This window comes from Onychostoma macrolepis, chromosome 24, assembly GCF_012432095.1.
Source record: "Onychostoma macrolepis isolate SWU-2019 chromosome 24, ASM1243209v1, whole genome shotgun sequence".
In the NCBI taxonomy this organism is placed as follows: domain Eukaryota; kingdom Metazoa; phylum Chordata; class Actinopteri; order Cypriniformes; family Cyprinidae; genus Onychostoma; species Onychostoma macrolepis.
The window spans coordinates 17,395,401-17,422,750 of NC_081178.1; the positions used below are offsets into that span (position 1 = coordinate 17,395,401).

Genomic DNA, 27,350 nt, shown 5'->3' on the forward strand with positions numbered 1-27,350 from the left:
TTTTGAACGGCAGTATATATATATATATTTCTCAATTCTTATTGTTATAAAAACAAAATATTAAAAATAAAAAATCTTTAATAATATGTCATCTATTATCATATAATGTAAATAATACACAGTGTAATATAATAAAAATAATAAATACTGTACCTGTTCTGTAACAATATTTATATTTTTATGAATTTAAATATTAATATAACATTATTATGAATTTAACTGAAAATCTTTCTCTTCAGGCTTACCTGTACTCCTGGGGTAGAAAAATAGTGAAAGTAAAATATATATATTTTCCAGATTATATTTTAATCACCTGTTTTGGCTTTAAGAGAATATTTTTCTGTAGAGTAGGTTTCAATGGTTATAATTTATTGGTTATAATCAAAAACAATATATTAACATTGTCTATTAATGAACCTTACATTTTCCTCCATTTTAGTGAGATGCTGGTCCAGCTTCCTGTTGCCCAGGCCTTCCCGGGACATGGGTGTGCTAGCCGGAGAAGAGTCATGACCTTTGCCTTCTGCCTCTCCAAGTAATTCTTCTGTGGCATTCAGAACCTTCAGAACCTCGGTGGTGATGCTGCATAAAGATGCAGCGGAGTACTTCTGCTCCATATACATGAGAGAACACATAAAACAGATGAGAAAACCACTGATAAATAGATATGCAAAACTGCTGGAATTCAAATGCATATCAGGTGCTCTTGAAACAAATTTCCATAAAAGCCATAAAAAACATTCATTAATAAAAGAATAACAAAAAATATTTCAAAAATTGAAATGTTGGCCAGATCACAACTTCCATGTCGCTACCTAAGATCTCACTCTTAATTAAGCTGGGATGTATTGCTCGTCATGCTCGAGCTGTTGGATCAATGAACAGAATAAGAAGATAATGGGAGAAGAAGAGTGTGATGTGAATGTACATGGATGAGAGACGCTTGAACATCTCAGAGATGAAAGGTCATTGTTGAGGGTGTCTTAAAGTGAGTAACACACATCCATCAACATACACAAATCAAATGAAAATGAATACTCTGTACTAAATATGGGTTTTGAACAACATGAGGGTGATTTAATAATGACAATGTATTTTACCTGTGGAACATAGAAAAAATGGACAGCATTCAGGTTTGTAAGGACATGAGAGTGATAAAATAAAGACAGAATATTCATTTTTGACTAAACTATTTCTATAAGAGATAACGGGTCAAGACACTTTGTGCCAGAAACTCTCACTCTAACACCAGAGCGCACGTCATCGTAATAATATGAAGGAAGTGGATGAGAAGTACATTTGTTCTTGTCAATACGTTTTTCAAAGTGTAACAGGCATCAGAGTTCATTTAGAGTACTAAGCCATCAATATGAGTTGTACATGTTGATGTGCGTGCTTGTGTTTGTACGTAAGACAGTAAGCACACATGAGAGAGGGTAATATGATGAGATAAAATGACTTTTCAAGATGAGAAAGTGAGAATGAAAGAGACAGGAAGAAAGAGCCGAGCAGTGTGATTCAGTAATGAATACTTGAGGAATCAATTAATGGTTGGGCTGGTTTATGCTTTGATCACATAAATAATTGATCCAAACTCAGTCCTCAGAGCATGAGTGGCTCGAGCTCTGAAAGGGTCTGTGTGTGCGTAAAATGGACCTGTATATTGAGGGAACATGCAGAAAAAAGATAGGTGTACAGAGCTAAATAATAAATATAACACCCAATGAAAATTTTAAAGATACTCAAAGACCACATTCACACTATATTGAAATCTTAAAATTGAATAAAACGTAGAGCACGTTTATAATGTATTGATGCTTGTCTAAAAGTGGAATTTGGTAGGAAAAACTGGTGTCTTATTAGGCTAAATGTTCTAGCAATAAAGACACAAATCTCATGTTCTTTAGACATGACACAACTATTTTGAGAAGATAATAATTTAACACAAAATTGACATAACTGTAGCACGAAATAGTTTAATAAAAAAAAAAAAAAATCTGTACAGGTTTTTGGCAGGATGTGTATATTATATGCAACAATAAAACAATTTAATCATTTTGATTTGTTTTAATTTAAATATTGTAAATGATCTAAGTTCAATTATTTTAATATAACATTTTTAAAGTTACATTCAGCTGTGTCCCACATTTTTCAATCAACATTATTACTGCATAATAAAAAAGTAATAAAATTGTGACACCACTGAAATTGCATAATTTAGGCCTTTAGAAAAGAAGATTTTTCCTAAATGTTAATGTGAACTATATTAATCATAGTTGAATCTAGTTGCCAAAGTTAATGTAAAACAATAACCAAAATATAACATATTACATAAATTTACAAATAAGCCCGTCTGTCATCCCACCCTTACTGAATCTTTAATTTAATTTGAATTAAACCAGCATTCACGTGACCCATTCTACCATGTTTTATTTTATTACAAACTTTACCTATAAACTCATGAATATGTTTATTGAAATTTTGATGTTTAATTCTTATAGTTGGACAATCATATGATTAAAGGTTCTACATAATATTTAGACATGTCTCATATGTACGTAACAGGTTTGCAAACAAATATGCAAATATATGCTACCATTCAAGTTTGGGGTCAGTAACAAATGATGGTGTTACAAATCATTTCAAATAAATGCTGTTCTTTCAAACTGATGTTTTTCAAACATCAAAGAATTCTTAAAAAGTATCATGGCTTTCACAAAAAAATATTAAGCAGCACAATTGATTTTAACAGTGATAATAAGAAGAAATGTTTCTTGAACTAATTAGCATATGTGACCCTGGACCACAAAACCAGTCTTAAGTGTCAATTTTTCGAATCTGGAATCTGAGGGTGCCAAAAAATCAAAATATTGAGAAAATCGCCTTTAAAGTTGTCCAAATGAAGTTCTCAGCAATGCATATTACTAATCAAAAATTAACTTTTGATATATTTACGGTAAGAAATTTACAAAATATCTTCATGGAACATGATCTTTATTTAATATCCTAATGATTTTCGGCATAAAAGAAAAATTAATAATTTTGACCCATACAATGTATTTTTGGCTATTGCTACAAATATAAACCCAGCGACTTATGACTGGTTTTTTGGTCCAGAATGATTTCTGCTGAAAACTCAGCCATCACAAGAATAAATGACATTTTAAAATATATTAAAATAGAAAACAGATATTTTGTTATTCTGTTCTCAATATCACCACCAGTAAGATAAATCTAAAGGAAGATTTCCCCCCACTGTGTGTATCTGACTCTAACAGACTCTACAACGACATGAGCAGGTTCTGAGGCCGGAGTATGAATGGACTACATGTTTGATTCAGGAGGCATCTCTCCAGCTCTACTGCGTCTTCTCATCATGATGTATCTCACCTGCTGTAAGAGAGAGGAGAGTAACTGAAGCCTCTGCTGTAGGGCACGATCACTCAGAGCCTCCTGAACCAACAGGAAGGGGTGGAAAGAAAGAGAGAAACCGACACAAAGAGAGAGATTGGACAGAAAGACAAATGAGAGAAAAAGATAGAGACATACAGAAAGGGTAGTGGAAAGAAAGATACAAGAAATGAAAGACAAACAATTAAAGGGATAGTTCACCCCAAAATGAAAATTCTGTCATCATTTACTCACTCTCATGCCATTCCAAACCTGTATGACTTTCTTTCTTTTTTTTTTTTATGGAACACATTAGAACTTCTGAGGATTGTACTGGATGCTGTTCTGCACTTCAAAAAGGATGCAAATACACCACAACTAAATGTGGTCAATGCACCTTATGCACTATATTCAAAGTCATATGCTATTTAACATTTTCATTAATCAATGATAATCCTCCCCTTCGGTCAGCTGGATCATTAAATCAGTGAGCTGAACTCAAGGACCATAATTAGTCTGATATAAGTTTTAAGTTTTTTAAAGAAATTAGGGTTCCAAAGGGGTTTTTGTTTGTTCTTAAAAAAAAAAAAAATTCAGCAAACAGTTCTTAAAATCTTAAAATAATATTTTTTCCTAATGGAACCACATTTTTAAGCAAGTCATAAAGAGCATGGATAACAGTCTCCAAAGTTTTTTCTTTGTGTGTGTGTCTATGTGTGTTTGTGTATTGTGTATGTAATCATATTGGTTTGGAAAGACACAAGGGTCAGTATATGATGAAATAACATTTTTGGTTTAACCATTCCTTTAATATAATGGACAAGAAGCCAGCTGGAAATGAAAAGACAGGACCAGATGCAAGGTGAAGAGGATCCATAGAGGAAGACAGTGCTACTCTTATTGTGTGCATTCCCTTGTCGGCATCCTATAGATGTCCTCACAACATCTAGAGAGGTTCTATATTCATTTCTGCAGACTGGTTCATGCGTCACACATTGCCTCATGCACAATACAAGTCTGAAGTGGCAACACAGAATTGAGCTTTCATCAGACGTGCTTTTCTGTGTGCGCTTGATCATGGCTTCTCATCACAAATGAGAGCGAAGATCTTCATTCTGAGTTCGATCAGTAAAATAAATGTAAGTCTGAGGGTTTGAAAGAGTGCCGGAAGGATCTAGAGGAGCAGGCATCTTCTTGTATAAGACACCACATAATTTACACAAGTAGAACATCAGCATCCTTTGATATTCCTGGAACCTCATTCAACCAATCACTAGCCTCTGGTTTTAGGTGTAGGGCTGAAATTGGTTGACAGGAATGTTGATTTAGGATCAACGAAGGATATTGATCCACAAACTCATCCCACTTTTGTAATGACATTAAGCCTCAGCTTAACATCTGAGTGCAGTTTATTTTTTAGACTGGATAAAGGAAAGTTGGGTGCATAATATCACTTGACATTCACATCAGAGAGTGAACTGGGACTCTATTCCAAACCACAGTGAACCGCCTATATGCTCTTACAAATATACTGTTGCCTGTAGCACAATCCACTCAAATGATAATACCCTTTTTTAAAAATAGAACTACACATTTGTACCATTTTACTATTTTAAAAGTAGTTTTGTAGTTTTGTTAAAAAAATCATATAAATGGGGTGAAACAGTGGGCAAACTTTTACCCCAAATACCATACTTTCACATGCATGCATACATACTTTTTATTTACTTTTTTAATTTGATTTATTACTATTTATGCTGAAACAAAGTCTTAAAGTCTGATTTTTGTCAATTTTATCCCAAAATACAAAAAATAAATGTGGTTTTGATGCTCTTTAATGTGGTGTGACAGATTGCTGTAGTGCCTCAGTTCAAGTGTCATGTCAAGAGACTATTTCATCAACTAAAATAGGGTACTGTATCATACACATTATTTACTATTTGATATTTCGGTCCCGCTTTATATTAAGTGGCCTTAATTACTATGTACTTACATCAAAAAATAAGTACAATGTACTTATTGTGTTCATATTGTATTGCTGCTATTGAGTTGGGATACGGGTAAGGTTAGGGACAGGTTTGGTGGTATGGGTAGGTTTAAGAGTGGGTAAGGGATGGTCCAACAGCGTAATTAGGGGCCAAGCACCGAAGGTGCGATGAAACCTATTGTATCCGTTGCCGTTCTTTTTTTTCCTCTTCCGCTCTTGAGTCTATGGTATCCCATAGAAACGCTTGCGGGAAAGTTGTGAAATTTGGCACACTGATAGCATAGCAAATTTGGAGTCTCTAACTCAAACTCTCTAGTGCTAAAGTTGTCCAAAGTTTCACTCATGATTATGCTAATCACTTTTGAACCGTAAGGCACAGAAGGAAAATTAATTTTTCCTCTGATTCCTTGGCTGATGCTGAGTCAAATGGACACAATCTAAATTGTAAGGTTTAGTTTTTTCGCTATTTTCAATTGTTTGTAAAACCTACTTTTTCGAACTCGTCCTAGATGGTTCGTCCGATTTTCACCAAAATTGGCTCAGATCATCTTCAGACCATGCTGGCAAAAAGTTACGGAATTCAAGTTGATAATTCAAACCGTTCTCGAATAACGCACAAATGAATTCTATAAAGAGCATGCAAAAATGGATGTGACGCTATATCTCCGCAATGGTTTTGCGTATAGTCTTGGTCTGTGTCGCGTCATAGCTGTGTGGGCTGAGCCAGCGTGGGGAAAAACGATCCTTTCCCCCTCATTGGAAAAGCATGGTGATTTTTACAAAAAATCATTTCTGTTGCTCGACAGAGCAAGATACGTTAAAAAACTGAGCTGTATTGGGTCGGACTGTCCGTACGGTATCTGTGACTGGCCAAACGACCCAACGGAATGGCCAGAGGTGTCGTTTCCCGACACTTTTTGTTACCTGATTGAGTCTCCGGGCAAGAGACAGCTTACTACAAACCTATACGTGAAGGCTTGTGAAAGTAAACAAATGTGGTAAACATTTGTCGTTTATTTTACACTGTAAAATAAAAAGATATAAAATAACATGAAAATATCCCTGACAAAAATTAACCGTGGTTACAACCAAAAACATGGTTACCATAGGTAAACCATGGTAAAAAAAATAAATAAAATTAAACATGTTTTGCTACACTAACCATAGTTTAACCATGGTATTTGTAGTAAAACTGTGGTTATAGGCTACAACTGGTAATAAAAACTTTTAGCCTACTTTTACTATGGCAATATTGTTAATTTTCATAAGGGATTGTGTATAATAATATGAAATTAATGTTTTAATAGATTATGACATTTACATCACAAAATATCAGACAGTGACATTCATTTGATCTGAAGGGGGGTTGCTGTAAGCCCCATCAGAATTGGATTGCGGTGCAGGCGGGACGGGACTAATGACAGGTGATTGAAGGGTAGCTTAGCCTATCTGGAGTGCATATAAATATGAATATTAAGCTTGATATGTTTCATATGTTGTATATCTGTAACTGCTGTCGGAGTTCTGATGTTGTGTGCTACCCACTCAGATTGTGTTGCCTCTGTCTGTTTATTCGGCAGTATATAAATCTTCAGATCGGGGTTTTTTTTTTTTTTTACTTATTAGAGGTACAGAACGCCACACAGAAACTTTTCGGCATTGCACCAAGCAAAAATCTTTCGAAATCATAACAAAAAGTAAAGATCAAGCGCCTAACAAAGTCTCCGCAAATGGTTCGAATGGTTTGTTTTCCCCCACGGCACAAACGTATATGACGTTTTTGTGGGCGTTCCCAGCAACGCCGACAAGGTCTATTGAGACCAAACTTGGTGTGTTTTATAAAAAGCATGCCTTAAGGCTACCTGCAGTGATTTGGTGCAGTGCCACCTAGTGGTCAGGAGATATGAAAAATGGCTATTTTTGCTTATAACTTCTGAATGGTTTGGCCAAAAATCACAAAACTCTTGCCGAGTCAAACCATACCTAATTTTCCCATGTCAGCCATTTTCGGCATTGGCCATTTTGAATTTTGTCGTAAAATGCTATATTTTACGAACGCATTGACATATCATTATGAAACTCGGTATGTCTTCGGCACCATGCCCTGATGGTACTCAAAAATTTGGGGGGCAGTTATAATGAAATGTCCAAAAATGCTAATAACTTTTGCTTACATTAGCCTATTGTAATGTGACTGATGTTGATAGATTCCTTGGATCATGCCGAGAACATCGATACCAATTTTGCCAAATTGGTTGAACTTCCTGTCCGCCATTTTGAGTCATGTTGAAAACCTACTTTTTCTAACTCCTCCTAGACCATTAGTCCGATTTTCACCAAATTTGACTCGGATCATCTTCAGACTATGCTGATCAAAAGTTATGGATTTCGTGTCGATATACGAAACAGTTTTCATTTAATGCATCATCGAATTTGCCGGAAAGGTGCCAAGCTCCATCTGAGGCTGTATCTCTGCAAAGCTTTTACATATTTTACACCAAACTTTGTATGTGCTATTGTCACCTCACACTGACCACGCCACATCAATTTGGTAACAGCGCCACCTATTGGTCAAGAGTGATAAACCATTCATTAACTATGAATTATGAAATTTACAAAACTGCTAATAACTTTTGATTGCATTAGCCTATTGTAATTAATCATTACAATTCCTTGGGTCATGCCAACAACATAGATACCAATTATGCCATTGTGGGCTGAACTTCCTGTCCTCCATTTTGATTTATGTTGAAAACCTACTTTTTCGAACTCTTCCATGGCCGTTGGTCCGATTTTCACGAAAATCGAATGAAATCATCTTCAGACCATGCTGACAAAAAGTTATGGATTTTGCGTTGATAGATAAAACCATTTTTGTATAGTGCCGCAACAAATTTGAGGCATAATGCCAGATTATGTCTGAGGCTGTATCTCTGCAAAGCTTTGACATATTGACACCAAACTTTGTGTGTGTAATTGTCACCTCACACAGAACACACCACATTGATTTGATAACAACACCACCTATTGCTCAAAAGTGATAAGCCATTTAATCATATTACCAGAATTGGTGTTTATGATTTTTCAGCCATTTTGCTTAAAATCATCCTAAACTTACTTTAATTACTCATTTTTCATTGGTCTGATGCTCCATGCTATGCTCAGCTCCTCATTTTGCCTCTGGAGTGCTTGGCCCCGTAATTGCTGCTTGCAGCTATTTACAAATGTAATTATAGAAATTAATTACCTGATGTAATTACATGCAGGTATTTTTCTAAATATAAGTACAATGTAAAAACATGTACGTACACAATAAGTGCATTGTACCAAATTATTAATTTAAATGTAAATGCACAGTACTTAAGCCACTTAATATAAAGTGGGACCGATATTTCTATTTAGTTTCCGTTTGAAACCTTGTACGATGTGATACACAATATATGTTTCCCTGTCTCATTCTCTCCCAGAGCCGGTCTGTAATTTATTCTTTGTAATTTATTGATTTGCATTTAAATTACCATAAAAGTAGTTTTAGCAATTGTCAACCACTGAGTATTTTCTTTCAACTTCCATGTTCTCTAATGAGCTATTTTATATAGAGTCCTTTTATTTCAGGGTGTGGATGATTGTTCAGACATAACTGTTTAAACATAGCTCCTCTGAAAAATTAAAAAATAAAGAATATAGAAAACTAAAGAATAAATAATAAAAAATTAACTTTTTCTTTTATTTAAAATTTTAATACTAAATGTTAAATAAAAGGAAACATTTTTTTTATTTTATGGTTTTATAAAATTAAGAAATGTTACAAATTTGAATAAAAAAATAATAATTTTATGTGTTACAAAAAGCATATTTGTTCAACGAAAACTATGAAGGGAACATAACTGCATTTAAAATGGGCTTCCCATGTAATTTGAAGTACTTCCGGTTTAAGATCTGCCCATTTCCGTTCAGTTCAGTGTCCCAGTTCAGAGGCTGCATCCTTTGAAAGATGTGAACTTAAAAGTCTCTGTCTTTGAAGGTTGAAAAAGTCAGGCGGGGCATTGTTAAATGGGACAGTCTATTCTACAGAGGATTGCTCTTGACGTCTAGCAACCGTGACAGCTGCCATTGATGAGCATCAGTAACATTTGTACTTTTTTTAAAAGATAGTCTCAGATAGTAATTTGTCTGAAAACAACATGTTTAAATATTTTCACCTTGGTTCATTTATGTATATAATAAAAAAGTATAAACTATCTATAAATTCACAACTTCAACAAAATCAACATTTAAACCAATTTCAAGTGTTTTGTGTCATAGGATATTCCACTATGTTGAAACCCAATATTGGTAGAATACTGTTATAACTGTTTACTTGCAATTAAAAATGTAATCTGGCATTCTCTCTCAAAAAACCCAACAACTTATTGTCACCAACGTGCAATGAATCTTAGGATAGTCTGGGCTGTGAATGTTCCTTCAGTTGTATGCTTCATGGCCTGGGAAATAAAGGGTGCATTTCAAGGCTGCATTTGAAGGAGCATTTGAACTGGCTGTATGCCGCCTTTGAAGGATGCAACCTCTGAATTGAGACACAGCAACAGATAGAATCATTTTTAGATTCTACAGATAGTGATACAGATACAGATCTGCTGCACATACCTTATTGTTACTTTTCTATGCTTTAACACCTTAATTTCACCTCTGAAATCAATACAGTATCAATCTTATAATTTTTCTTATAAACAATCTTATAATTGTTTCTGTAATGGTCTGTCCTATACCTGGATCCTTTCATTGCTATAAAAATATAGAAAGCAAACTGACTGACAATACCTTACTTTTTGATTTGTATTTGCCAGGTCTATTACAATTTTTTCAGTCATGGTCAATTACTAGTATTAGTCATTTGCAAAAAAAAAAAAAAAAACTTTATGCACAATTTATGTACAATACATTATATTACATTAGGGATGTCTTCACAATTTTTAACAAGAAAAATAAATCAAATCTATGTTCGACAAGTGACAACGAGATTCTAAGTAAGACAGAACTTTTTTGTACTCTATGGATCATAAAGCAAGGGAATTGATTAAGAAATGTAAACATAATTGCAACTTTATCCCAAAAAAAAGAAAAGAAAAAAAAAGCAGCTCCCCTGTTTATTTCGCAGCAATGGGCCAAAGCGGTCAGTGAGCCATGTATTTATATGTCTATGTATTTATATGTCAAAGGATATTTCCCTCAACTGCATCAAACATTTAATGAGCTTCTCACAATGCATTATGGCCTTTTTTAGGCTTGAAACATACCTTATGCAACAATGTTACACACTGTAGAATCTAGAATGTGTTAAAATTACATTCTTTTGCTGCAAAAGATGTTATAAGTAACTACATTACAGTAAATTCAGATTAACCAAGGCCATGGTGCAGCAACAGTCTGAAAAGAATCAAGTTGTTCAGACTGTCAATATGTTTACAGCTTTAGCTGAATAACTGTTTTGGAGTCTGGTCAGGCAGTTCACTAGAGTTTAAAACAAAGTCTAGATGAAGTGGGAACTTTTAGTGGAACAGGCTTACCTCTGATGGAGACATTGGCTCCTCCAGACCACAGGGGGCACTGTCTGGAGATGGGGTTGAAGACCTTGTTGTCTTTGTCTCAAGTTGTTCTTGTTTTTCTGACCCTGTCTCTGAGTGGCTTCTTTGTGGTGATATTCTCTTCACCTTTTCCTCATATGGCTTCTCTGTTTCATCGTAGTCTTCCTTCAAACTCTTATTTCGCTCCAATATTCTACCTGAGGATTCCTGTTTCTCTTCCTCCTTGGATTCCATACTCACTATAGGCTCTAATTTCTCTTTTTCCATGCGTATGCTTTTCCTTTTCTTTTCTATCTCTCGCTCAATCTCTGATTGTCTCTCTTGCTCTTGTTTCAGCTGTATTTCCATTTCTCTCTGTCTTTCCTGTTTCATCTCAACCTGGATCTCGATCTCTCGTTGTCTTTCTCTGTCCCTCTCAATTTGTTTCTCCAGCTCTCTTTGTCTCTCTCTCTCTCTCTCTACTTGTCTTTCAATTTCTTTTTGTCGTTCTCTATCTCTCTTCATTTCTCTCGCTATATTTATCTGTCTTACTGCATCACTTGTGTCCATCTCTCTAACTGTTTGTCTTTCACTAGGATTCCCAATGTCCTTTGACTTTCCTTCCCTCTTGTCTCGTTTGCTCTCACGTCTCTCCTTTGGTCTCAGTTTCTCACTTTCTTTCTCCCTTACGTGGTCCTCTTGCTTGTCGCCCACTTCACTGATTGGTTCAAAATCAGATGATATCACATCCCTCTCACTGACTTGGCCAACCAGCTCACAGAGTTTGGATCTCAGTTCCTGTTCCAGGCTTTCATTAACAGAGGAGCCCCTGAGCAAAGGGCCCTGAACACTGAACTCTGGTTTGCTGGCCCCTGGTTGGCTCTGCATTGGTGGGCTAGCAGCACTAGAGTTGTGAGCCACTGTGTTCTGATAGTCAGGTTCAGGGGTCATGGCATCAGAGGTCAAAAGGTCAGGAGGGGTCACAGTGTCTGAAGTCTGGTAATTCAGAGGGAATGGGCTCTCCTGGCTCTGTTGCCGGCGCATCATCATGGCGTTTAGGAGCATGGAGCTGTTTTCCTGTTAATGTGAGGGACAGTTGAGAAGATCAGAGAGAGAGAGAGAAATATTGATGAGGAAAAAAAAGAAAAAAAAAAGAATATAAAATAAAAACTTTATGACTGAGATAAAGGACTTAAACGATATCCACACATTGTAAGCCAATAAAAGCAAAACTCTGTCCTGCACTGCCACCTACTGGTGTCAAATATAAACCACATTCAAATTGTTGACTTTTCTTACTTTTTGTTTTCAATGATTTTATAATTTCTGACTTGTTGCTGCTACTCTTGACAAAACTGTCATTTTTCCAGGTGGAAGGAGAAGTGTATTAAATGTTTTACACTAACAGAAAAGCTCAATAATTTATAATTAATAATTATAATTCGTTACATTTATATAGCGCTTTTCTGGGTACTCAAAGCACTTAACATGGAAGCGGGGAATTTCCTCATCCACCACCAGTGTGCAGCATCCACCTGGATGATGCGACGGAAGCCATAGTGCGCCAGAACGCCCACCACACACCAGCTTATTGGTGGAGAGGAGACAGAGTGATGAAGCCAATCAGCGTATAGGGATGATTAGGAGGCCATGATGGTCAGAAGCCAATGGGCAAATTTTGGCCAGGAAGACATCCTGGGATTTTTAATGACCACAGAGAGTCAGGACCTCGGTTTAACATCTCATCCGAAGGATGGATGGATCCAGACGGACAGATCCTAATTTAACCGTAATGCCTTAAAAAACTAATTTAGCTAAAAAAAATTACACCAGGAAATATATTACTATTGTATAATAATAATGTAATATTTAAAGTTGATAATAATAATCTAGGCTACATTACAATAATATAATAATCATGTAGTTGGGGTTAAAAAATCTTATAATTAAGGTCACTGCTAGTTAGTTTTTGCACACCTAACTGAAATATAAGCAAATATTAAGCTCTGATATGCAAGCAGCAGCAAAATTAGATGTCAAATCTTTATCATACCATAGTCCAAATCTCAACCACTATATGTGCCAAAATAATCTCTTTTTTTTTGATCAACCAGAAGGCTGTAGTTTTTCTCACCGCTGTGGCAGCGCTGTACAGCGCATTATGTGCTCGGCTGTGCTCTGATGTCTCGCGTTTGCTCTTTCTGCGCCTCCGTGATCTTTTGACCTGCTCGCTCTGCTCCTCCCCGTCACTACTGTCCCCTCCCAGATGGGGGTTAAAGTTCACATCCAGCACCTCTGGCCTCAGTAGAGGCGAAGCGGCACTGTTTGTGGGATGTCTGTAGGGTGTATACAGGTGTGCTTCAGGTGGCCCTTTCTTCTTCTGCGTCATACCATGGGCTGGTCTGCGGGCTCGAGTGGATGGGGCAGGAGACGTCTCCGAGTCTGAGTTCAGAGTCTCAGTGTTGGTGTACTGACCTGAGGAAGGTGAGGTAACGGGTGGGTGTTGGGTGTATGTCCATTCAGGGTCATGTTGAGAGTCAGTATAGTATGTTTCATCGGAGAGATGTCTGCGAAATTGTAACAGGGCAGCCCCCCAGCCCCCCTGGTCCTCTGGATCTGAATCAGAGCCCATCTCGTCATACGCAGACACAACGCCTGATTCTTTCTCCAGCACGCTGAAAACAAGACTCTTGCGCTTGGTCAGCAGACTGGGCCGGGAATGCTGGGAGCTCTGCAGGGCGATCCAGTTACCATCAGGGGATTGCAGGACTGAAGACGCACCTGTGGAGAGAGATACAGACAAATATAGAGGATCTGTGTGTGTGTGTGTGTGTGTGTGTGTGTCACATATACAATCACAAAATGAGAAAAAGCCAATTTTCTATGTGGGGATCATTTTCTAGGTGTCATTTCGAGTTGAGTAGTAGTTCTAAGTGTGTATTTTTTAAATACCAACCAGATGTGAAATAATTTTTGCAGTTATGTTTGATTGACACTCAAAACAGAATTAAACATGTCACTTTTGTAGAATTTGCACCCAGTCAAAATTCAGTTTTAAAGGGAAAGTTCACTAAAAATTTTTGGTCAACAGTCTTCCATCTTGCAAATAAATCAAGGTTTATTCATGTTCTATATGTAAGTTTTGTTCTAATGATGAATACTGTGTGTGTTTGTGTGTGTGTGTATCTTACTAGAGTTGTCCAGGCGGTCAACACTCTTCCACCCAGGAAGTGATGATGCTCTGGACTCTCTCCTGAGTGAAGAGTAGTTCTGGAAATTTGTCTCTACTTCAGCACTGTCCGGGACCCCTGGGGCCATGCCCACCTCAGGGCCCTTCTCTGGAGAATCTTCACTTGTCAAAGAGAATGCTGATCTTGACTTCTAAACACATGTCCACCAACCCACATGCACAACATTCGTCATTTAAAATGATTGAAACTGTGAACCAATAATTAAAAAAAATTATTAAAAAAAAATATTATATATTATTAATATATACGTTATTGTAAAAAAGAAAAATCAGTTCTTTTGTTTAGCAAGGATGCAATAAATTGACATTTGATATAGACATTTATAATGTTACTTTATTCATTTATTTATATATTTATTTACTTATTTATTTTTTGATATTTCAAAAAATGTTTTTCTTTTTAACTTTCTATTTGTCAAACAATCCTGAAAAAAATATATCATGGTTTACACAAAAATATTAAGCAGCACAAATGTTTTCAACATTGATAATAGACATAGTTTGTTGTTTCTTACTGTTTTGCTGTAATTTTTAATAAATAACATACATGGAAATATACAGGTATCTCATTTACAAACAGTTCAGTCAATGTCTTTGTGTAGGCAGATAGTTATTATAGGGTCATTCCTTGTCAACTCAACCAGCGGTCCCCGGCTTAAATTTTTGATTTTGCTAATATTTTTTTCTGAAGAAAGATAAACATGTTTAGTGATGAAAGCCAAAATAATAAATGTCACTGATGAATATTTAATGAATAATCCGCTTTTTTGTAGAGGAGGGTCAAAATGGCAATTTTCACCTGAGATTCAGAACCAAATTACAGGGGGGTAAAAATGACTTCAGAAGGATGGCAGCATCATAATGTTATTTTCACACAGAGATTGGAAGGTTTATTTGTAAAATCTGTTGACTTTCGCAATCTTTGTTGCATTATGTGCCAATGGTAGACCGTTCAAAAATGGGGAAAGAGCACATTTCAGTTTTTTCTCCAAAGTTTGCAGGCCTGTAACTCAACAAGCATTAAAGATATCTTAATGCCCTTTTAGATTTTGGGTCTTAACAATATTTCTGAAGTCTTCATTTTTAAGGCCCTATATTGTTCAGTTCCAGAGATATTGGAATTTCAATATGGCTCCAGTAGTAAATCGTTAATTTGAACACATTTTTAGTGGTCAAAACCAAATGTGGATCAATTTGCAAATATATGATACTTCTTTTCTTTTAAAGAGGAATGTCTGAAGAACAAATAATGTTGAAAGAAATGTATCTTGTTTCCTTCTGTCAAAACAACTGCATTGAACATAACTGTCCGAGTGCCATACATATTCTTTTTCCAAAGTTTGCATGCCTATAACTCAAGTAGTCTTAAAGATATCACAATATGATTTTAGATTCTAGTTCTTAATAATATACATACTACATGCCAGAATTATGCTAGTAACATTCTAATCATGCAAGGAACATAATTAGCAACGTGCTAACTTCATGATAATTATGCTAGTTACATGCTAATCATGCTAGAAACATGATTAGCAACATGCTAACTACATGCTAATACATGCTTATATATATACATGTTGTTACTTTGTTACCTACTAAGTATCAGCTGTATACAAAGTGACCAACATTTGGTTTTCAAGTGCTGAAAATGGGTAATATTCAACAATATAAAGCCTCACTGAGATCCCCCTGTCTTTGGGACTGAATGATTTAGGGCCTTGAAAATGAATCTTCCAAAATAAATCTTTATTAAGAACTAGAATCTAAAATCATATTACGATATCTTTAATACTTCTTGAGTTATAGGCACGCAAACTTGGGAAAAATAATATTTATGGCACTCTGACAGTTATGTTCAATGCAGTTGTTTTGACAGAAGGAAACGAGATACAACAATATTTGTTCTTCAGACATTCCTCTTTAAAAGAACAAAGTATCATATTTTTGCAAATATTTATTTTTGCCAGGGAAGTTTCTGAAATTTGGTTGATTTGACACAGAATGACCTTATAGTAGTTTACAATAGTGTACTTACTGAGTTACTCAAAAATAGTAATTACCAGTAGTAATTATGTGATAATCATTATGTTATAATTTACACATGTCTGACAGTTTTCTGCACTAACTGTTCTTTTATGCACAATTTGCATTTGGTTGTAGTTAAAAGTTTGCAGTAGGAACCAAGCAGGTTGCATTAAACGAGTTTCACAAGTAGGGGGTGCTAGAGACTTGCATTTATACCTTTCTGACTTACTGTGATTTCCCATTAGAAATTTTTATACTGCAGCTATACTGAATATCACTAAAATGTGTGTGATTATTGACAAATAAGCTTTTATCAGTATTCTTCTCTCTTGTAGTACAGCCATTGCTTTTCAAAGATTCCAGCATTATTTTTAACACTATTGTTTTTGCATGCTGCAGCAGAAGACATTGTGTATATATGTTACAGATGAGGTCAGGAATATCAAATAAGCACTGCAAAACACATAAACTTTGTATTTTATGTGCATGTTAAGGTAGATTTAACATGCTCTTACCCACAGCGGATAGGAGCTGGTACTGTCGGTCTGTGCTACTGCGCCGTGCTGAGAGGTGGAGTGTGAATGCAGCGTTGTGTGTGTGTTTTGTGTCGAGGTAGAGGAAGGAAGCTCACTACTCTGAGGCCATACAAACTCATATTCAGCCTGAATCTCAGACCGTTTTCCCCTCTGAATGATCTAGAGAGAAAGACATGGAAAAAGAAGAAAAACAGACAGCTGGGTAAGAGTTACATCCTGATTCACAGCTGCACTATATGGAATTCATATCCAAACTATATGGTGTAGAATGCAAGATTAAGACTAGTGTGTCTCAAACCATACCATTGTGCATTGAAAATAGCATGCCAAATGTCTACAGATGGATTATCAAAGCTTTTGGGCTAATTTTCATCAGTGGAGCTGTGACAAGATAAAGTTGACGTGTCAAGGAATTTGAGTTATACTGCCACAGGATATTGAAATGTACTGTATGAACTCATAAGCAAATTACTCACTAGATAATTCTCATTACCTAAGAATTACATGTGTGAATCTTCAGTCAAGAACATAACAAGTACATATTTCACCACAATAAGAATGAATTGGAAATTATATTTTACTTATTGGAAATAAAGCCTATTTTTAATTCCATTAAGATGTTGTTATTTTATTTTATTTTTTTGCAATTTTACAATGCCAAATGGTATTCTCATTACTGAAATGTAAAGAAAACCAATGGTATACATTATTTAAATTGCAATAATGGTAGTATGTTTGTAACAGTGTATATATAAATACATCACTGTATTATACAGTATTAACTTAACATTAACCTAACCCTAATTTTCTTCTCCTTATTTTCTTATTTCTTTATAATTCTTAATAAATCATGGTCATATGTACTACCCTTCAAAAGTTTAGTATTGCACTTTTTGCTGTATATTTTATCAAACAAAGATTTTGAAAACTCTTACTGACCCTGTAAATATTGTAAGAAATTTAAAATAAAGGTTTTCTATTATAATATTATAATTTTAAAAGCTGATTTTGAAACTGAATTCTTCAGTTTCACACGATCCTTGATAAATCATTTGAATATTCCAATTTGCATTTCTTTAATGTTGAAAACATTTTTTTTTTTTTTTTTGTGGAAACTGTGATACATTTTTCATGTTTCCTTGATGAATAGAGAGCTGAAAAGAAAAGCAAGAAGAAATCTTTTGTAGCATTATACTGCTAAGGTCTTTGCTGTCACTTTTGATCAGTGTGTCCTTGCAGTGTAAAGTATTAATTTCATAAAAAAGAAATCTTACTGACCCTGACACGTTTGAAATGCATATATGTTCTTGTTGTTGTTGTTATTATTATTATTATTGGTGAATTTTGACCTGAACATAATTTTTGTGAGATTTCCCCTCATCTTTTAGAGTCAAGCTATTAAGCTATCAAGTTAAGTGAATTGGGATGCAGTCACAGTTACTATACATTACACTGTATTTCTCTCTGTAACAGAACAGCTTACTTTTTGAACAATTGTTGTGGCAAGTTCCTCTATAAGTTCTTCCTTGTGGTCACGCAAATAGCGAGCCTCATTCTGTTTCTCCTGTCATATAAAAGAGAAAGAGAGGCAGCCATGAGAGAGAAAAGTGCAACTGCGGTTATTTATTCAGGGAACATGAGTAATGGTCGAAACTGAGAGATGGATGAGTCAACAACATTTAAAATCTGCAAAATAAAGTGATATTTGTATGCAGGAGCCTTATATGGGTGCTCAGAAGAACAGATGGATGTAAGCATGAAAGCCTGATGGATAAGTGGATACTTGGATGGGTGGATGAAGGATGAACTGATGGTTGGTTGGATGATATATAAAGAGGAGTCTCTAACCAGACTGTCTCTGTAGCTCTCAGCTTTAGTGATGGCTTCCTCTATCGCCTCTTCTGCCACACGTAGAGCAACGGTGAGCGTGTCTGCCATGCTGTGACCTGTATGCACATATACAAAGTTACAACTCTGTCTATAAAACTAGATGCACAGTGAAAGCTACTTGTTTTCTCTGTGTATGTGTGTTTTGTGTTTGTGTGTGTCGAGTGCTAATCTTCATAGTAATGCATGTACTGTTCGAGTGCAGCAGCGACTACAGCAATTGACCAACACTCATAGTCAAGAGCCCTTGTTCCTCCTGCCAACAGGTAACTCAGTATAACACAGGGCATATTGCCAAAATTCTCTGTGTGTCTGAATCTGTAGAGAAGGAGTTTTAAGTTTAGAGTTATCAAGGGGAAAGTTTAAAAAAGTCTTCTGTTGTCAGGCCTGATGCAAGTTCTACGAGCATTGAAAGGCACACAAACAGTTTATATTCAATAAATCTGCACTTACAAACATTCTTTTGGGTTTCATGTAGATTAATTACCTTGTACTATATTGTTCACGAGTTTAGGGTCAGTAACTTTTTTTTTTTGAAAGAAATAATATTTTTATTCAGCAAGGAAAAGTTGATCAAAAGTTACTAAATATTTATATTTTAAATAAATGTTGTGCTTTTAGAACTTTCTACTGATTTCAACATTAATAACAACAACAAATATTTCTTAATCAGCAGTATTACAATGATTTCTGAAGGATCATGTGACACTGAAGACTGGAGTAATGGCTGCTGAAAATTAAGCTTTGCCATCACAGAAATAAATTGTTTTGAAATATATTTTTATCTTCATAATATTACTGCTTTTACTGTATTTTTAATCAAATAAATGCCGCCTTGGTGAACATAAGAGACTTTATTATAAACAAAACATTAAAGAATCTTACTGACCCCAAACTTTTGAACAGTAGTGTAAATGTGATGATTCACCTATCAGGTAAATAAGATATAGAAACGACCAAGTCTCAGTTTCCCATTTTTACAATAATTTGATTATTTATGGCTGTTTAAAAAAAAAAAAAAAATCTCAATATATTAACCTAGGAATACGGAGATTAAGGACTAAATCAAGGTAAAGAAAGCTTTATGTTGGTGTGGGTTTGAGAACCTGGCAGATTTAAAGTTATTTTATGGGTCTGAAATGTGAAAACGTGTAGAGAGCAGAAGTACATTGATTTTTCATGTTACCTTCACTCTGCCTGTAGAGCGTGGAGTCACTGCCATCACAAACACTGCCATTATCATTACTGCCTTCATGAGCACTCACTTCTAAAAAAACAAGAGAGATAGACATAAATCAAAGGAATCAAAACATTCAAGACAAAATTGTGTTTGTCTGGACATGTCTGGTTATATGTTTAATTACAACTTAAACTTAACATCAAACTGACAAAACTGATGAGAAATTTTCAGAGATTTAGCAACATACTCAAAACACACACAAGCTAATCAAGTTTAATGAGCACAAAATACAAAAATAAAATGAACTTAATATATGAATCCTCAAGGAAACTTTTGTCAGATAAAGCTGACTTCTGAAGACAGTTTTGTTCACAAATTATAGCTAAGCAAACCCAATGACTCATTCAACTGCAAACATGCAGTACACTTACTAAAAAAAAATAAAAATAAAATCAATACATTTAAAAAAATAGTGTAGGAGCCTTCTATTATGTGTGACTAAACACAATGTGGCACAGATTTGCTGAGGGTCAAAACTGCCATGTTAGCTGTGAGAAACAAGTGAGAGACGATACCGTTAAGTAGGAATACACGTCATTGTGTCTACCTGACCAGACGGTTACCTTTTCACTTTCTTTTTTCAGCTGACCTCAAGAAAGTGCTAGCTCAATATCACCATGACAACAGCATAGAGAAAGAGACCACTGCACATTCTATCTGGCCTGTAACCGCCCCACGCAAGGCCAATGAAATACAGAGACAGAACACAGGTGACATATGTAATGTATCAGATAGAGACAGAGCACAGCAATTAACAGATAACATTACAACTCGTGCATAGATTGTCATATTTACTGCATGACAAGAGAGTAATTACCTTTAGAAAGTTTATTTTATTATTGTGTAAAATAAAATAATCATAATAAAAACAACATGAAATGGTTTATAAATAATCAGAAATGGCTGTTTTGGAATTTTAAATAAATAGTTAAAATAAAATAAAATTTAAGGAAATACAACTTAAAAACGAATTTTTATTTATTGGGTTAAAACAACTCATATGGGTTAAAAAAAACTCACAAAACATGCATATAAATGTATGCAACAGATCCTGGCATCCACAGCAAAGCAGATCAAATTGAGTCTGGCTCGTAGCTTAGGGTCTCTCACTCACACAGCAGGCCTATGAAATAGCTTTCAATTTGGAAACATTAAGAATTCAAATGAGTTCATTTAGGAAATGACAGTTCATTTGCGTGTACACAAGAACTGATACAGACCAGCATAGTCACTCACATAGACTATCAGTTCTAAGAATAGCCCTTTATTTGGCTGAAAGAAACAAGTTGAAAATCTAGAAACAGTGAGTGTGCATCTGACAAACTGATAATGGCACAGTTTTACACTGTGACCACAGGACAATATGTGACCTGAGTCACACACAAACACATAAACCATAAAAATAAACATGTGGAACCAATTCAAGGCATTTGCCAGTGTATCAGTGCACAGAACAGTCTTTTCACTCTTTATTATTCTCTAATTTATAAGAACTCACACACACTTTTAGAGTCCCTACACCTCAAAGACACTTCAGAGGCAGACAAATACGCATTCCCAACAAACCCAGCTAAAGGGTTCATCTCCATATTTGCCAGACCAGGGCTTAACAATAATGTTAGTTTGATGACATGAAGGTGACATTATCTAGCTGGTACAGATGAGGCTGAAATTGCAAGAAATTTTTTTTTACACTAAGTACAAATAGCATTAGATGCTCTATACACTAAGTGTAAATAGTGATAGATGCTATTTACACTAAGTGCAAATAGCGATGGATGCTATTTACACTTATAGAATCCCTCACTATTTGCACTTAGTATAAATAGCATCTATCGCTACTTACACTTAGTGTAATGCTATTTACACTAAGTGCTATTTACACTAAGTGCAAATAGCAATTAGATTCTATTTACACTATGTTAAAATAGCAAGATTTTCTGCTGTTTATACTACTTATTGCAAATAGTGGCAATTATCTGCACCTCAGTACTGTAGTACATTATAAAACATTATGCAATAATGAAGTATTGAGTGTAAATTATAATTTAACTTCAAATTATTAAATGGATGCCACCTTATTGGGTCAATAAAGCCCTCCCTACACCTACCCTAACCCTACCCGACACTTTATTTTCAACTTTTTGATTATTTCCTTCATTTTTATTGAAAATAAATGCCTTTCCAATGCGATATGAGATTTGAAAAGGGAGAAAAAAAAGTTTGGCAAAAGGTGGGTCCGAACTCGGGTCGATCGTGTCAAAAAGCACGCTTCTTACCATCTACGCCACTAAAAACTGATGTTTGACGAGCATCTTTTTCAGTGTTGACTATCCCAATCACACGTTGGTGGGTGGAGTTAGTGTAAATAGCTTCTGCCAACAAGGCCTAAATGTTTTTTTTTTCTGCTGGTGTGAAAACTGTGTTCTAGTTACATCATTTGTCAGTTAAAAATCGAACAATTTTTTTTAAAAAAGTTGACTTTAAATTTTCTAAAAATAAATTCTTACACGTTTATTTTTATTTAAAAAATATAACAATAAAAAGATACTGGATCGTCCCTACAATACTGACAATTTCCAATATCAATTGAGAAGTTTGATCCTCATAATTAAAAAGAACTGATCCTCCATGTGTTCTTTTTCTTTACTAAAGGTTTGATTTATTTGGCATGAAATTGCAGTGAACTGTATGTATAGGTACTTTTTTGGAGTTGTTTTTATGTGACATTGAGGGTTTAGTTACATCCAAAATCAGTGATATAAGGATTAGCGAGTGCTATGCTAACACTAATGCTACAGTAGGAGAGATGCTGGTTAGTATCCCTATGCTAGCAGTGTTATAAATAACTGACTTACACTATAGTATTACTAGCAGTCTATCTGATAAAAATGGCAAAATAGTGTATAATCCCCTTACCATCAGACTACACCCACATATACCTTTCATCTCTCTCTATCTCTTGCTATCAGAGGAAATAGGATTACTGCTGCTAGGCTTTCATTTGAAATGAGAAAAATACGGATTATCCAACATGAATCAGTGAGCGTACTACCAGCCCATTGAATGTGTGTCTATGTGGACAGTGACGTAACGACTAAGTAACTGCCTCCTTCTCATAAATGATCTGTCACTGCTTTATAGTTTCATTTGCACTCTGGTGCTTATGTTTATTTGTGTGTGTGCTTGTGTGTTGTGAGGGTTCACATACTTGTACAGGTTAATTTGTGTGAGAAAGCGAGTTTTTATTTATATACAGTCCCAGCTTGTATAGGTCAGCCATAGTTAGCCTGTAAGCGAATTAATGTGTGTTTGTGTGTGTGTTCAGGCTCTCTGTCCTTGAAAAACACACAGATCAAATTAAATAAGAAACATCGATGTGATCTCACTGTAGGTCATGGCTGCAGCTGTTAAATGGGCTGTGTCTCTATAACACCACACTTTAACTGCAACCAAAGAGAGAGTAGAGCAAAATAGAAAGAGAAATAGAAAAAATACAGCAGATAAAGAAGAAATATTTATTTCATGCATTTGATTAAAACATATATCACTGTGACATTTAGGAAACACTGAAAAAATGACATTGCACAAGCCATCATACCCTTAAATCAAAACTTAATTAAAGCACTTTGGAAACAATTACAGCCTCAGGTCTTTTTGGGTATATGATGCAACAAGCTTTGCACATCTGCATTTGTTTTTGTTTTTTGCCATTCTTCTCTTTAGATCATCTCAAGCTCTGTCAGGTTGGCTGGGGGACCATCGGTGGACAGCCATTTATAGGTTTCTCTAAAGATGTCTGATTGGTTCCAAGTCCCAGCTCTTGCTGGGCCACTCGAGGACGTTCATAGAGTTGTCCCTAAGCCACTCCTGCATTGTCTTGGCTGTTATTTGGGTGTATTTCTGTAAATTCCAATCAGGTTTTCATGTATCTTTATTGAGGACAAGCTTGAGTTTGGTCACTTTGCCATCAAGCCCAAATTGGTGGAGTTTGTTCTGTAAGTTTCTCCCATCTCCATATAAGATCATGGAGCTCAACCAGAGTGACCATCAGTGTCTCGATCATCTCTCTAACCAAGACCCTTCTCCTTCGATTGCTCAGTTTGGCCAGGAGGCTAGATATAGGAAAAGTCCTGATTGTTTCAAACTTCATCCATTAAGGATTATGGAGGCCAAATGCTCCTGTGAACTCTCAACAGAGCAGAATGTTTTTTTTTTTTGTTTTTTTTTTGTAGTCTTCCCCAGATCTGTCTCAACACAATCCTGTCTCTCAGGTCTGCAGGTCATTTCTTTGACCTCATGGCTTAGTTTTTGCTCTGACATCCATTTCAGCTGTTAAACTTTATATAGACAGGTGTGTGTGCCTTTCCAAATCATGTCCAATCAACTGAATTTGCCACATGTTAACTCCAGTCGGAGTATAGAAACATCTCAAAGACGATCCAGTGAAACTGGAATACTCCGGATCTAAATTTCAAGTGTCAAAGCGAAGGGTATGAAGAGTTGTGCAATGCCATTTTTTGCAGTGTTTCCTTTTTAATAAATTTGCAAAGTTGTGATAAATTTGGTTTTTGCTTTGTCATTATGCTGAGTGGGGTGTAGATTTATGTGGGAAAAAAGTAATTTAAAGCAGTTTAACATCATAACGCAACATAACAAAATGTGAAAAAAATGAAGGAGTATGAAGACTTTCTATAGGCACTGTAATTTAATACATCCTTGCAGAATAATTTTTTATTCTTGATGCATTAAATTGAAAGTAAAGACATTTCATATTATTCATATTGTTGTACTTTTGAACATAATATTCAGATAATTCAGAAAAATATATATATATTTTACAGTTTCTGCCAGATTAAAAAAAGCTTTTTTTTTCAATACTGATAATAATAAGAAATGTTTCTTGAGCACCAAATCAGGATCATGCTACACAGAAGACTGGAGTAATGGCTGTTGAAAATTCAGCTTTGCCAGGAAAATATCTTAAATTACAAAACACTTATTTTAAAATTACTAATACTATTTCACAATTTGCTATTTTTACTGTGTTTTGATCTATTAAAGAGACTCTTTAAAAATCTTTCTTTACCAAAATGTTTGAACATGATATATTAAGAATTATTTAGAAATAACAAAAAATATTAAGACAAGATTTTTTGTTTCATTGTGATTAGTTAAAAGTTAATGCACTACAGTAATTTTTATAAGCAATAAAAGACCTTAAATTAATAATAAATTAATAACCTATTAAAATAGAAAACAGTAAAAATTGTACATACATTACAGTTATTTTTATGGCTGACCTTATTGCATATGCATTTGTAGGTGTTTCCCTTTCAAACACAAAATTTAAAGGAGGGTATGAAAATGGCATGACATGGCTGTAATAATCGTTAATTTGCACTGCTCTTTATAAATTGCCTAATTTGCCCTGTTTAGTAAACCTGACCCTATATGTGGTATTTACAAAAATGTTTACATAACTACGAAAAGCGGTGAATCTTTTTAATAATCTAGTTCATTCAGAGCAGATGAGATTATCTATTTTATTGTCAATGATTATATATTTTTAATCTGACTCTTTATAATTAAAACAGCCTTGCCATTAATCATGCATCTGTAATTAGTAGCTCTTGCTAAGGTAAGCATCACAATTATTATTGCCCACAGGGGGTTTGTTCTAAAGTATTGAACATCAGCATGTAACTTTCACACATACAGACTTGAATGATGTGCTATTATGTTTCTAAGCAGGCAATACAACAGCAAAGAAAAAAGGAGGAACCAAAGTGGGCTATTTTGATTTAGGCTGATAAGCAACTACACTAAGCACCCTAGCAACCCCCTTGCAACCATGTCATGAAGAACCCTAGGAGATGCATAGCAACCTTAGCACTTTAGCATAATACTGCTAATACTTATCACAGGGGCAGTCGTGTCCTTATGGTTAGAGAGTCTGACTTGTTGCGGGTTTGCGTCTCGGTACCAGTGGAGGGAGTGAATGACCAGCGCTCTCTTCCATCCTCAATACCACAACTGAGGTGAGACCCTTTAGCAAGGCACCAACCCCCCTTTTTCCTACTGATAATATATACCAGTATTCATACCTCTATTATCCTTGTGAAAAATTTGTACACTTTTAGTACACAATTATTAGTCAACACATCAAATTTACTTATTTACAGCATGATCAAATCTTATTTGAACATTATTTAAAATGCACTTTAAATTAAAACATTTCTGACATTATAAAGTGCACTTTTTTAAAGTGTACTTGTGTCACAAAAGTATATATAAAGTATATAAAAGTATACGTCCATACTTAAGTAAAAGTGAAGTGAAACAAGTCACCAATAACACTTGAGTAAAAGTGTCTTATTTTAATAGTACCTAAGTATTTTACTCATTGTGAATGTAGACTCAAAGATGCACTAGTCTGAGAAAAGAGAAAAACATGAAACAGCTGATTTTTAAGGAGAGTATGTATTAAAATAAAAATAAAACTGAACACTCAATATTGCAATAACTGAAGGTCAACAGAACTGCCTCTTAAACATCTAAAAACACCCAAATCTCAGTTAAGCTGCATGCTCAAAAAGGGTTTAAAACTTAAACCAAAGCAGCATCCTTCAAAATGACTCTTCAGGATAACTAATATAATATTAAGTAAAAGGTTGTGTGGTAATTCTGAATGCATGTGTTTTATCAATGAGCTGCCATGTAATTTTTTTTTTCTCCAGACGCCCACATGAGAAACAATTACTGTCCGAACTGGACTAAAGCCTACTTGCAGAGGATGTGCTCATTTTGACCTCATCACTGGCTGTAGCCAGTGTGCAAATCTCAAATGAAACAACTGTGATTCAGGAATTAGCTGCTAATGCACTCACATTCTAATACACTCACATAAAGTAGCCTCATTGCAGATCTTTTACCTTTAATACCCTGTAAATGGCAATATCACTTCTTTTGTAACAAAAATAAACTGCTGCAAAAAAAGTAAGGTGCCATGCAAAATGCAATGAGTAACTGAATAACTTATTACAAATGTAGTGGAGTAAAGTGTACATACTTATAAAAAAAAAAAAAAAATCAAAAGTCAAAGAGAGAGTAATTTATTATTATTGCTAAAATATTTGATACTAAGTAACCAAAAAACTACTTAAGTACAGTAAATTTACTCAAATGCTTTACACCACTGGAATGTTTTAGCACCACTCAGCGGACATATCATTTCTGAACTGCAAAGATATGTGCAAAAAACAGTGTAATAAATTGTTGACATATTCACATTCCTTCTTTTTTTAATGAAAATTTAACACACTTTTAACGGCACTCAAAGTGTTGCAAAACATGCAAGAAGCAACCTAATATCATTTTGTGAAAATGTTGCCTCTGACACATTTTGTTTTCAAAATTAGTCTGGCTTGCATAAAAGAGTGCAAGTGTTTTTCTTTGATGGTTTAACTGT

General features: G+C 35.0%; 1 protein-coding gene across 6 annotated transcripts in view; it reads right to left on the bottom strand.

The window, feature by feature from the left end:
* The window catches only part of myripb (myosin VIIA and Rab interacting protein b), a 240,122-nt gene that overhangs the window by 7,629 nt on the left and 205,143 nt on the right, over positions 1–27,350 (bottom strand). For 5 of the 6 annotated variants that reach the window (XM_058765739.1, XM_058765742.1, XM_058765743.1 and 2 more), the window contains 8 exons: positions 19,826–19,906; positions 18,601–18,698; positions 18,236–18,316; positions 16,732–16,911; positions 14,133–14,322; positions 13,076–13,722; positions 10,945–12,018; positions 423–608 (listed from right to left, as the gene is read on the bottom strand). In XM_058765739.1, coding sequence (XP_058621722.1) covers positions 423–608; positions 10,945–12,018; positions 13,076–13,722; positions 14,133–14,322; positions 16,732–16,911; positions 18,236–18,316; positions 18,601–18,698; positions 19,826–19,906 — 2,537 coding nt within the window. The remainder of the gene's footprint in view (positions 1–422; positions 609–10,944; positions 12,019–13,075; positions 13,723–14,132; positions 14,323–16,731; positions 16,912–18,235; positions 18,317–18,600; positions 18,699–19,825; positions 19,907–27,350) is intronic. The other variant, XM_058765740.1, reaches the window with a different exon arrangement.